Source organism: Saccopteryx leptura, chromosome 5 (assembly GCF_036850995.1).
Source record: "Saccopteryx leptura isolate mSacLep1 chromosome 5, mSacLep1_pri_phased_curated, whole genome shotgun sequence".
NCBI lineage: Eukaryota > Metazoa > Chordata > Mammalia > Chiroptera > Emballonuridae > Saccopteryx > Saccopteryx leptura.
The window spans coordinates 32,342,848-32,356,807 of NC_089507.1; the positions used below are offsets into that span (position 1 = coordinate 32,342,848).

The 13,960-nt window shown below is 36.8% G+C and overlaps 1 protein-coding gene across 1 annotated transcript in view; it reads right to left on the reverse strand.

Moving 5' to 3' along the window:
- Positions 1–625: 625 nt before the first annotated feature.
- The window catches only part of KCTD8 (potassium channel tetramerization domain containing 8), a 272,026-nt gene continuing 258,691 nt past the window's right edge, over positions 626–13,960 (reverse strand). Inside the window, exon 2 of the mRNA XM_066384753.1 lies at positions 626–1,961. Coding sequence (XP_066240850.1) covers positions 1,501–1,961 — 461 coding nt within the window. The 3' untranslated portion in view covers positions 626–1,500. The remainder of the gene's footprint in view (positions 1,962–13,960) is intronic.

Sequence of the window (13,960 nt, forward strand, 5' to 3'; positions counted from 1 at the left end):
TACATGCAAAAAAAATGTAGATTTAAAAATTTTAAGTTGATAGTGTTTATCTCCCTCTATTATCTGCAAGTGCTGCTCAACTTATATTCTAGCTGAGCACAGAGAAGATCAACCTCAACAATTCTTGCAGATATTTTTATCCTTTGTCAGCCTGCTTTTAAATGAAACAATGATATTATGCATTCCTTTTGGTAAGGTGGGTAAGGTAAAAATTGTGTGGTTCATGATAAGGAAACCTCTTTCTACATATGCAACTAATAAGAAATCACTTATCTTTCAGGCTGAACTTTTAGTTTGCTATTGCCTTTTTTGTCTCTCAATTTGTAAGAAGTAACTTCCCAATTGTTCTTGGAGAGGTTTTCAATCTGACTGTCAGCTACAATAAAATTTTAGTGCATTCTCAGATGAAGTCTTTTTCTCCTGTGGGCAAAAGGTTTATTAATCAATACCAAGGCGATCTGGACCTGACTCTGGCTTCATCTTGAATTATACTAATACTCTAACTTGTCAACATTAAGCTTGAACATATCGTTCTCTAGTTTGGGATTTGAAGAAAAATGAAGACAATGTAAAAATTGAATATTTTAAAAGAAGAGTCAATAGAAATTAAGGAGTTCTAATATATTTTCCTTTTTTTTAATAAATACATAAAGCTCTTTACCATTTCCCTCCATTATTTTGATTAACATGATAGTAGGATCTTTCAGAGCATTATTAGGTAAATTTTCACAGCCTGATGTAAGGACTCATTTCACAGAAATAATCATGGCTAGCATTAATAGATGAATGTCAGTCCTGTAACACAATAGTATAAGGCATATTTACACTGTCTTAACATACAGAACACCATACATATACACAGAAAAATCACAGATCTGGAACAAATAAAATTCAGTCTCCTAGACAGCTTACATTTATAGGCTTTGCCTGAAACATATTTTTTACTTTACTTTTTTGTAATATATTTTCTTTCCAAGCAACAAACAGATCTTCCCTATGTCTTGTGATTTACTTGTAATATTGTGCTCATGCAAAAATAATACTTGTTTTATCTCATTAACATTTAAACAGTTTTGGATTTGAATCCCAAAACTATCATCTAACATTTTACTTGATGTTGCTTCATCCATATTGTCATTTTAGTTGGAGTGATAAGATGATTTCTTTTCAGTGAGTTACAAAATGACAAATATATCCAGTTGACCACAGTTCAAAAATCAAGACTATAAGCTTCTTGATCATGCACATTATACTTTCATTCTTGAAGAAAAATGGTTTGAGTCAGACACTCCATTTTGATTCAGTATTTATTGTTTTTATATATATATGTGTCTAAAACAACAACAACAGAAAGGAATGGAAGAAACCACTGTCCCACATCCACTGTTCACACGACGAAAGAGCAGCAAGAATCACACTGACCATTATTAAGACACAGTCAGGTAGTGACACTGTAGTAAACATTGAAGGTCATTGACAAATGCAGGAATGTGATAATTACTATAACCCATATTTCTGTAACAGTTCAGATTGCCACTGGCGTTTGCGCTCTGGAAAATAATCTGGAATGTGGATTTTTTTAAAATCTTGAATACACTTTTTCATTTCTTCTTCTACACTGAGCTTCTCACAGACTTTCTTTTTGGAAAGGTTTGTTTCCCGGGACTTGCTGATGAGTGTCTGAAAGAGTTCACTGTTTCTGCGTTTGTCTGGTGGGGGCATCCATTGCACAGGTGCCTTTTTGGAAGGACGATCCAATGTTAAGGTATTAGGCTGGTGAGCTGTTGCCTGCTGGGTACTGGGTGGGTTATCCTGGGGAGTGCTCGCCTCCGAGTGGCTGTCACAACTGGAAGTGGAGAGCTCATTACAGGAAGTCCCACTTTCACTTCCTTTATCTGTGACTTTGTCATGTTTCCTATCTTCATGTTCTTGTTTAGGTGATACCATCTTCTGAGGTGGTCCTAAAAAGGGAATAAAAAAGAGTAGAACAAATGAAAGGTCAAGTTAAATAAACTTTATAATTTTGTTTTGTTTTAAATAAAGAATGTTTATACTAAGTAAAATTCTGTGTGTTAAGGATTAAATACAACACCCAGTGCTGTTAGTTTGCATTAAAATATGCAGCATGTTCATTAATTATTTATAACATAAAGTTTGGGAAGCTTGCCTAATGAGCATTTCTTTTTCTTTTTTTTTTCATTTTTCCAAAGCTGGAAATGGGGAGGCAGTCAGACAGACTCCCACATGCACCCGACCGGGATCCACCTGGCATGCCCACCAGGGGGCGATGTTCTGCCTCTCTGGGGCATCGCTCTGTTGCTTCCGCAGCCATTCTAGTGCCTGAGGCAGAGGCCATAGAGCCATCCCCAGCGCCCGGGCCATCTTTGCTCCAATGGAGCCTTGGCTGCGGGAGGGGAAGAGAGAGACAGAGAGGAAGGAGAGGGGGAGGGGTGGAGAAGCAGACGGGCGCCTCTCCTGTGTGCCCCAGCCCGGAATCGAACCCGGGACTTCTGCACGCCAGGCCAATGCTCTACTGCTGAGCCAACTGGCCAGGGCCCTAATGAGCATTTCTGCTGTAATAGGTCATCAGTAACTGTATGCTTAAAAGATTTTCTTTCGTTACAATTTCCTGAAATTTGAAAAAGATATCATATGTAAACATTTTGCTAATTCTGTAACTGTTTTATCATACACTTAAGTTCATTTCTGTTCTAATTATTAACATTAAGTGTTATTGTGTATATATTTTGCCATTATAAAAGCAGAAAGTACTATTGCTCTACTTTACAAAATAACAGTATTCTCCAAAGCCAGAGGTGCGATAGCATCATTTATGCTTGCAAGTGGGTGGTTGGTTAAAATCTTATCCTCAGTATTTTAATCTTGTTTCCTGTCTATTTCCTTGGAGAGACTTATAAAAGTGCTGTAAGATATATATATAGATATATATATAGATATATAGATATATATATATGCCTAATATTATGGTTAAAAAATATAGTCAAAATATAGTGTTCTCTTAAAATACAAGGCTTACCGTTTGAGGTAAATTACCGAGGAGGACAATTTTCAGAAAGTGATAGTTTTTCAAGATAATTATTTCAAATACACAAACAGTTCCTTTCCAAGAGAGAACATATTTTATTCCCCTCAACTCTGCTGTGAGATTAGAACATATATTTAACATTTATTGAACACCACCACACACCCAGAACTACAATAAAACCTTGATTAACTGGAACCTAACCATTCAGAAATAGTAAGTTATCCAAATCTCATTTTTTTCTTGTAGTCAACATTTATAAACCAGTTATATAAATCAGAATGGGAGGGAAAGACATCAATATTTTAAAGCAATTGTCCAAGGTATTCCACTGTGCAGCCCGAGTTGATAAAACTTGATCTAATTTATACAGTCTCAACCTTAGCCACATATGGAATTACTTAAGAAAGCTTCGATTATTGATGCCTAGAGCTGGATGTATTTCTTTTTATTAATTCCCTTGACTTTTAGGCAAATCTGAATCAGTTTAATAACCAGACCTGCACTATAGTTCTCTTTTAGTATTGATGCTTAAGTCTCAATCCAAGACTTCATGCTTTAATCAGATGCCCTGGACATTGGGTCATTTAATAGATCCAGGTGATGTCATGTGCAGCCAAAATAAGCCAAACCTTTCTTCAGCTTATTAAATATGAAATGAGTTCATAACCAATATGAGTAGTTCACATTACTCAGAAGGGTGGGAAAACAAGCCGATGAAAATACTTTGCATCAAAGCACATACTATGTACAACTTACTGTTTGGTTGCTAACATTAATTTTCCTATTTAAAATCAGAAGAAACAAAAGTTGATATCAAATATCCAGTTGAACTAAAATAAAGGTTTAAAATAGCTTTAGAACTTTTTGAAATGATGAAAATATCCTGAATCTTGGCTGTAGTGTTAGTTAGAGGATTTGTGAACACCGACAAAATTATATAGCTAAAATGGGTAGTTTTTCTGTATGTAAAATATACTTTAATTAACCTAACAGAAACCAACCAAACAAAAGTCCTCAAAACACCTATTAAAGAATATGTACCTATTTTAGGAAAGGTCTAACCATTATTCCATACCTGCAATACAGTAAACTGAAAGCAAATGTCGATGCTTATGAATGCTTAATACAAAAGCACACTAGTATATTTCAGAAGCATCTGCAACCATGGATTAAAGAAAACAGAAACAAACAGCTGTTTTTCTATCCCTACCATATCATAACCAGTGAGAGAGAGAAAGGGTGAACCCGATAGGTGGGAGTGAGCAAGGTGCACTTCTAACACTTCTTGCTGAATTACTTACTACCCAGAAGCATTTGAAACTGCCTGTATTTTTTGTGGTGGATGAGCACAAATGATATCCTTAGGGGCCCTTGACTTCTGGAATTCAGCTGGATCGAGTCACTGAAAAAGACTGGAAGACTATGTCTCACTCTTCCTCCTCCCAGGATGTCTGTGATCTGGTTGCATCCCTGATCCAAGAGGCTCAGGCCAGTTCTGCAGCTTTTCCTACCTCCTTCCCACCTTTCCCCCCTCTCTCCCTCCCTCTGCCACCTTCTTTCCAGACTCCATTAAATTGAGGCTCACATCTTCAAGCCTACAGGTGTGTTAACCGGTAGTAGTGGTTTCCTCTCTGGGTTATTTTCAGACTAAATGAAATATCATACAAGAGATCTAGCAAAATAATTCACAACGATCAGAGTATATCATTGTCAAGACAATTTACATTTGTGAAGACTTTGTATGTATACATTCCCGTGGAGGTCCGGGTAGTGGAGGAGGTGCAGCCTCTGTTTAATTAATTATCGTTATGTCTAACTATGACCCAAGCTAGCATGATGGCTGCAAGCCCAGTTTGACATAGGATATAAATAAATGTTTTTTCTAATTGCTGTCAATCTTTTCCATTACTTTAATCAGAAATCCCTAAAGAGGAATCTAGAATTTTCATACCCAATAATGACTAAGGAATTAAACTGCAAATATCTGAGAAAACCAATTTCTATTTATGGATAAATGAGTAATGTGAAATCATGTCCTGTTAATAGTCATGGGGCTAGAGCATTAGATAGAGATACTCAGACAGAAAATTAATAACATCAGTATGGGAGACAGTACAGAAAGAGGACACAAAGTATTTTGAACAATGTGGGGGTTTGGGGCATGCCCCCACAAAGTCCAAAACCCATGTGAAACTTCTGACAACCTCAAAACTTATCTGCTAATAGTCTACAGTTGATCAGAAGCCTTACTGATAACGTATACAATTGATTAACACATGTTTTACGTGTTTTATATATATATATATATATATATATATATATATATATATATATTTTTTTTTTTTTTTTTTGGTGTGTGTGTGTGTGTGTATTTTTCTGAAGCTGGAAACGGGGAGAGACAGTCAGACAGACTCCCGCATGTGCCCGACTGGGATCCACCCGGCACACCCACCAGGGGCGACGCTCTGCCCACCAGGGGGCAATGCTCTGCCCCTGGGGGGGGGTCGCTCTGCCATGACCAGAGCCACTCTAGCGCCTGGGGCAGAGACCAAGGAGCCATCCCCAGCGCCCGGGCCATCATTGCTCCAATGGAGCCTTGGCTGCGGGAGGGGAAGAGAGAGACAGAGAGGAAGGAGGGGTGGGGGTGGGGGGTGGAGAAGCAAATGGGCACTTCTCCTATGTGCCCTGGCCGGGAATCGAACCCAGGTCCCCCGCACGCCAGGCTGACGCTCTACCGCTGAGCCAACCAGCCAGGGCCACGTGTTATATACTTCATACTGTATTTTTACAATATAAAGTAAGCTAGAAGAAAGAAAAGATTATTCAGAAAATAATAAGAAAGAGAAAATACATTTTCAGTACTGTATTTACTGCAAAATATCTGTGTATGAGTGGACCTGTGTCATGCAGATCTGTCAAGGGTCAACTGTACTAGGAAAACAAAAGCAAATGCTTCATTCTGTTTGTATTCACTGGGGGGACATACAGTAGGGAGAATACAAAATTACATCAAGTCCATGAATTAGCTAAATAAATTACACACAGTTGTTATGCCTAATGGCATTACAATTTTGTCATGAAAATAAGCTTCTGTACCGCATACACACGCACACACAGACACACATGCGGAAACTCCACAGAATAACAGGATGCAACATATGCGTGAGGGAAATAAGTTGATCTTTTAATGGAAGATAAAGGAAGATTTTTTTGATAGGACGGTTATCAGTTCAGCCCACAGAATTGTATTGAGCACTACTATGAGCCATGCTCTGTGCTAGGCTCTAGAAGGGGCACACAGCAGATCTCTGGTGAAGCTCATAGGTGCTTTTATGATGTTTTATAATATTTAGTTCTTAACATGCATGTGGCACATTCAGATATTTCCCATTGTAAATTTTAAACTCTATGAAAACAAAAAGAGACAGGGACCAAAATTTACTATGATATTAGGAGCTTCTTTTATTTTATATAAAAAGAAAAGAAAATTAGTACAGATATTAACAAGAATTAACAAATAACATACTTTCATGTTTTTATTTTTCACTCGTATTTCATAAGCTATCTTTAGGCAAGGTGGACCCCCAAAACATAAAGGATCACATGTTCATATTATGACTTAAAGGAAAGTGCTTAGTTTATTTTGTCCACACTTTTAATGTATAGAATACTATGACAGTTCTCGTATAAATCCTTACATATAATAAAAAATCTCCTTTAATGTCAAAATTCTTTTTTTTAATAATTTTATTTTTTTAATGGGGCGACATCAATAAATCAGGATACATGTATTCAAAGATAACATGTTCAGGTTATCTTGTCATTCAATTATGTTGCATACCCATCACCCAAAGTCAGATTGTCTTCTGTCAACTTCTATCTAGTTTTCTTTGTGCCCCTCCCCCTCTTCCTTTCCCTCTCCCTCTCCCCCCTCCCCTGTAACCACCACACTCTTATCAATGTCTCTTAGTCTCAAATTTATGTCCCACCTACATATGGAATAATGCAGTTCCTGTTTTTTTCTGATTTACTAATTTCACTTCGTATAATATTATCAAGATCCCACCATTTTGCTGTAAATGATCCGATGTCATCATTTCTTATGGCTGAGTAGTATTCCATAGTGTATATGTGCCACATCTTCTTTATCCAGTCATCTATTGACGGGCTTTTTGGTTGTTTCCATGCCCTGGCCACTGTGAACAATGCTGGAATGAACATGGGGCTGCATGTGTCTTTACGTATCAATGTTTCTGAGTTTTGGGGGGTATATACCCAGTAGAGGGATTGCTGGGTCATAAGGTAGTTCTATTTTCAGTTTTTTGAGGAATCACCATACTTTCTTCCATAATGGTTGTACTACTTTACATTCCCACCAACAGTGTATGAGGGTTCCTTTTTCTCCACAGCCTCTCCAACATTTGCAATTACCTGTCTTGCTAATAATAGCTAATCGAACAGGTGTGAGGTGGTATCTCATTGCCGTTTTGATTTGCATTTCTCTAATAGCTAAAGAAGATGAGCATCTTTTCATATATCTGTTGGCCATTTGTATTTCTTCCTGGGAGAAGTGTCTGTTCATGTCCTCTTCCCATTTTTTTATTGTATTGTTTGTTTGTTTGTTGTTGAGTTTTATGAGTTCTTTGTATATTTTGGATATTAGGCCCTTATCTGAGCTGTTGTTTGAAAATATCATTTCCCATTTAGTTGGCTGTCTGTTTATTTTGTTATCAGTTTCTCTTGCTGAGCAAAAACTTCTTAGTCTGATGTAGTCCCATTCATTAATTTTTGCCTTCACTTCTCTTGCCTTTGGAGTCAAATTCATAAAATGCTCTTTAAAACCCAGGTCCATGAGTTTAGTACCTATGTCTTCTTCTATGTACTTAATTGTTTCAGGTCTTATGTTTAGATCTTAGATCCATTTTGAGTTAATTTTAGTACAGGGGGACAAACTGTAGTCCAGTTTCATTCTTTTGCATGTGGCTTTCCAGTTTTCCCAGCACCATTTGTTGAAGAGGCTTTCTTTTCTCCATTGTGTGTTGTTGGCCCCTTTATCAAAAAATTATTTGACCATATATATGGTTTTATTATCTGGGTTTTCTATTCTGTTCCATTGGTCTGAGTGTCTATTTTTCTGCCAATACCATGCTGTTTTGATTGTTGTGGCTCTATAATATAGTTTGAAGTCAGGTATTGTAATGCCCCCAGCTTCATTCTTTTTCTTTAGGATTGCTTTGGCTATTCGGGATTTTTATAGTTCCATATAAATCTGATGATTTTTTGCTCCATTTCTTTAAAAAATGTCACTGGAATTTTGATGGGAATTGCATTAAATTTGTATATTGCTTTGGGTAATATGGCCATCTTGATTATATTTATTCTTCCTAACCAAGAACAAGGAATATTCTTCCGTCTCATTATATCTTTTTCAATTTCCCTTAACAATGGTTCATAGTTTTCATTATATAAGTCCTTTACATTCTTTGTTGTGTTTATTCCTAAGTATTTTATTTTATTTTTGTTGCAATCGTGAAGAAGATTATTCTTTTGAGTTCGTTCTCAATTGTTTCATTGTTGGCATATAGAAAGGCTATTATTGACTTCTGTATGTTAATTTTGTATTCCTGCGACCTTACTGTATTGGCTTATTGTTTCTCGTAGTATTTTTGTGGATTCTTTGGGGTTTTCGATGTATAGGATCATATCATCTGCAAAAAGTGATACCTTTACTTCTTCTTTTTTGATATGGATGCCTTTTCTTTCTTTGTCTTGTCTGATTGCTCTGGCTAGAACCTCTAGTACCACATTAAATAAGAGTGGAGAGAGTGGACAATCCTGTCTTGTTCCTGATTTAAGGGGAAAAGCCTTCAGTTTTGTGCCATTTAATATGATGTTAGCTGATGGTTTATAATATATGGCCTTTATCATGTTGAGATATTTTCCTTCTATACCCATTTTGTTGAGAGTCTTAAACATAAAATTGTGTTGTATTTTATCGAAAGCCTTTTCTGCGACTATTGATAAGATCATGTGGTTTTTGTTCTTTGTTTTGTTGATATAGTGTATTAAGTTAACCGTTTTACGTATGTTGAACCATCCTTGAGATTCTGGGATGAATCCCACTTGATCATGATGTATTATTTTTTAATATGGTGTTGTATTCGATTTGCTAGTATTTTGTTTAGTATTTTAGCATCTGTATTCACTAGAGATATTGGTCTATAGTTTTCTTTTTTGTGTGCCATCCTTGCCTGGTTTTGGTATGAGGGTTATGTTGGCCTCATAAAATGTGTTTGGAAGTATTGCTTCTTCTTCAATTTTTTGGAAGACTTTCAGTAGAATAGGAACCAAGTCTTCTTGGAATGTTTGATAAAATTTGCTTGTATAGCCGTCTGGGCCTGGACTTTAATTTTTGCAGAGTTTTTTAATGTTTTTTTCTATTTCTTCTCTACTAATAGGTCTGTTTAGGCTTTCTGCTTCTCCTTGACTCAATCTAGGAAGGTTGTATTGTTCTAGGAATTTATCCATTTCTTCTAGGTTGTTGAATTTAGTGGCATAAAGTTTTTCATAGTATTCTACAATAATTCTTTGTATATCTACGGTGTCTGTGGTGATTTCTCCTCTTTCATTTTGGATTTTGTTTATATGAGTTCTTTCTCTTTTTTCCTTGGTAAGTCTTGCCAAGGGTATGTCAATTTTGTTGATCTTTTCAAAGAACCAGCTCCTTGTTCTATTAATTTTTTCTATAGTTTTTCTGTTCTCTATTTCATTTATTTCTGCTCTGATTTTTATTATCTCCTTTCTTCGACTGGTTTTGGGTTGTCTTTGTTCTTCTTTTCCTAGTTCCTTACGGTGTGAAGTTAAGTGGTTCACTTGGGTTCTCTCTTGTTTGTTCATATAGGCCTGAAGTGATATGAACTTCCCTCTTATCACTGCTTTTGCTGCATCCCATAGATTCTCATATGTTGTATTGTCATTTTCATTTGTCTGTATATATCTTTTGATCTCTGCACTTATTTCTTCTTTGATCCATTCATTTTTTATAAGTATGTTGTTAAGTTTCCACATTTTTGTGGGATTTTTTTCCTCTTTTTTGAAGTTGAATTCTAGTTACAAGGCTTTATGATCAGAAAATATGCTTGGTAGAACTTTGATTTTTCTGAATTTGGTGATGTTCTTTTTGTGGCCAAACATATGGTCAATTCTTGAGAATGATCCATGTACACTGGAGAAAAATGTATACTCAGTCACTTTGGGATGAAGTGTCCTGTAGATATCTATCCTATCCAGGTGCTCTAGTGTTTTGTTTAAGGCCACTATATCTTTGTTGATTCTCTGTTTGGATGACCGATCTAGAGCTGTCAGCGGTGTATCGAGGTCTCCAGGTATGATTGTATTTTTGTCAGTTTTTGTTTTAAGGTCAATAAGTAGCTGTCTTATATATTTTGGTGCTCCTTGGTTTGGTGCATATATATTAAGAATTGCTCTGTCTTCTTGATTCAGTGTCCCCTTAGCCATTATGAAATGGCCATTTTTGTCTCTGAGTACTTTTTCTGTCTTGTAGTCAGCATTATCAGATATGAGTATTGCTATGCCTGCTTTTTTTTGGATGTTATTTGCTTGGAGTATTGTTTTCTAGCCTTTTACTTTGAATTTGTTTTTATCTTTGTTGCTTAGGTGAGTTTCTTGTAGGCAGCATACAGTTGGATTTTCTTTTTTAATCCATTCTGCTACTCTTTGCCTTTTTATTGGTGAGTTTATTCCGTTTGCATTTAGTGTAATTATTGACACTTGTGAGTTCCCTATTGCCATTTTATAGATTGCTTTCTGTTAATTTTGTGTCTTGTTTGATCCTTCTCTTTCATTTTTCTATCTTTTGTTTTTATTTGTTTGTATTCCATACATCTCTCCTCTGTTGCTTTTTTTTTAAAAATCATATGCTTCTGTGGTGGTTTTTTCAATGGTGGTTACCTTTAAGTAATGAAAAGGATTCCTACCCTGTTCATTACAGTGCACTAATTTGTGATTACTTTTGCACACCATCGTCCTTTGCTACTGTTAATCTCCATCCTCTCCCCCCTTTCTTTTTGTTGTTGTCACAGTTTAAATTTGGTTTTATTGTGTTCTTCTTGGAGCTTTTACTTGTGACTTTGTTTTTTTTTTTGTTTTTTTTTTTTTTGTTCTTTGTATCTGATTGGAGAACCCCTTTAGTAAATCCTGGAGTGGGGGTTTTCTCATGATAAATTCCCTCATCTTTTCTGTATCTGTGAATGTTTTTATTTCTCCTTCATATTTGAAGGATAGCTTTGATGGGTATAGTATTCGTGGCTGAAAGTTCCTCTCTTTCAGGAATTTAAATATTGGGGTCCACTCTCTTCTAGCTTGTAGAGTTTCTGTTGAGAAATCAGATGATAATCTAATGAGCCTTCCTTTATATGTTGTTTTCTTCTTTTCCCTGGCTGCCTTGAGAATTTTTTCTTTGCCATTGGTTTGTGCCAATTTCATTATGATGTGCCTTAGAGTAGGTTTGTTGGGGTTAAGAAAGCTCGGAGTTCTGTTTGCTTTTTGAATTTGAGGCTTTAGTTCTTTCCACAGGCTTGAGAAGTTCTCATCTATTATTTGTTTGATTATATTCTCCATTCCATTTTCTCTCTCTTCTCCCTCTGATATACATACTATTCTTATGTTATTCTTTTTGATGGAGTCAGATAATTCCTGTAGGGCTATCTGATTTTTTAAAACTTTTGAGTCTCTTTCTTCTTCTCTCTGTTGTGCCTCAAATTGCTTGTCTTCTATTTCACTAATCCTACCTTCTATCTGGCCTGTTCTATTAGCTAAGCTTGTTACCTCATTTTTCAGCTCGTGAATTGAGTTTTTCATCTCTGTTTGATTTGTTTTTATAGTTTCAATTTCCTTGGAAATATATTCTTTGTGTTCATTGAGTTGTTTTCTGAGCTCCCTAAATTGCCTTTCTGTGTTTTCTTGTATATCTCTGAGTAGTTTTAGGATTTCTATTTTAAATTCTCTGTTGTTTCACTCCAAGGTTTCCAATATATTAAATTTTTTCTCCATATATTTTTCCTCATCTATCTGTGTTACCTCTCTTTCTTTTGTATCCATTATATTCGATGTTCTCTTCGTTAATGGCATGTTAGGGTGGTTTTGTTGATAGTATTAATGAGATTTAATAAAGAATAAAAGGTTAAAAAAATAAAAAATCGAAATGAGTTGTTTTTTTAATTAATAATTAAATAAAGAAAAATAAAATAAAAATTAAAGAAAGGAAATTATTCCCCCCCTCCTTTTTCCTCTCCTCTCCTCTCCCCTCTTTCTTGAGAAAATCTTGTGGTGAACTGTGAATTATATTGTACTAAATAGAACAAACAATGCCTGTAATGGAGGGCCTGAATTGGGGAGAAGTAATAAAGGGGCAAAAAAGGGGTTGTATGGACCCACAAAAAGAAATAAGGAAAAAATTTGGGTCAAGAATAAAATGATTTGCTTTTATGTGTTGGTTGACTAAGAATTATGAAGAGAGGAATAAGAGGGAAACAGGAAAATGGGGGGATAAATTAAAAAATTACTGTTGTATTCAGTGGAACAAGAACTAGATAAAATGGAGAGCCAGGGATGGGAGCACTGCTAGTGAGTTAAAAAGGTGAAGTAAAAAACCCCCAAAATGCCACAAACATAAGTTTGAGTCCCAGATAAGATAATTTGTTCATTATTGAGGTTTGAATGAGAGGAGACGTAAAGGAGAAAGGAAGGAACTAATATAGAAGGAGAAAGAAAGAGAGAGAGAGAAAGAAAAAAGAGGGAACCACTAAAAGAAGAAAAAAGAAAAAAGAGGAGAGAGAGAGAGTTAAGGGTTTTGGAGTGCAACATTCATAGAGAGAAAGGAAGAGGAAAGAAAAGATAATGGGAGATGTAACACTTATGGGTTGTGTAGTTCAAGGAGAGGAGAGAGTAAGACTGGCAGAGAGTTAAACGACCAAATTTGAGGAGGAAGAAAAAAAATATCAAGAATAAAGATAAGAGAAACAAACGAACAAATATAATAAAACGGGATAGGTTATAAAGTCTATGGATTATTCTTGATTTTGAGAGGTTATCTTCTTGCTTTTTCTTTTCCCTCCCTCTTCCTGGTTGGTGACTCTGTACCTCGGGTTCTGCCCCTTTGGCATGCTTGGGTAGAGGTTTGCAGTTGATAAGTCTCTATGGCGATGTTATGTATTGTGCTTCAGTCTCGTTGGCAGTCGAGGCTTATTAGCATGTATAGGCTCTGACAGTGAAAGAGTCCATGTTCCTGGAGTCTCTCTCCTAGTCTTTCCTTCCTCAATTAGCAGTGCCTGATAATCTAGCTATGGGGTTGCTGCTGCCTCTGCCTGGATAGTAAGAGGCTCAAAGAGCTGGCAACTCCCCACTCTATTCCCACTCAGCACAGGTCTCTGGGTAAGGCTCAGTCAGTCAGAGATGCTAGCATAATCAGGCGGGGCTTCTGCCCACTCAAAGACCTCTGGCTCTGCCACTCTGTCCAGTAACACGGGTGGGCACCCACTCCTGGGGCGCTTGGAGGAAACTCTCGCTCACTATCTGTGTGCAGACCAGGATATCAGGCCAGCAGTCTCACACTCTGAGTGAAACCCCGCCTGCATGGAAAAGTTCCAGCGTTGGAATTGGCTCTTGCTCCCTCCTCATGTGTGGCTTTCTCAGGGCACTGGGGTGGCCTGGAGATTCTGCTTTTGGCCCACACAGAGGCCCCTGACTCTGCCCCTCTGTGGGATGACACAGGCGTGCACTGCCGAGGCACTCGGAGGAATCTCTTGCTCACTATCTGTGCGTGCAGACCGGGATATCAGGCCAGCTGCCTCACCCTCTAGTGAAACCCCGCCCACACGGAAAAGTTCCCGTGTT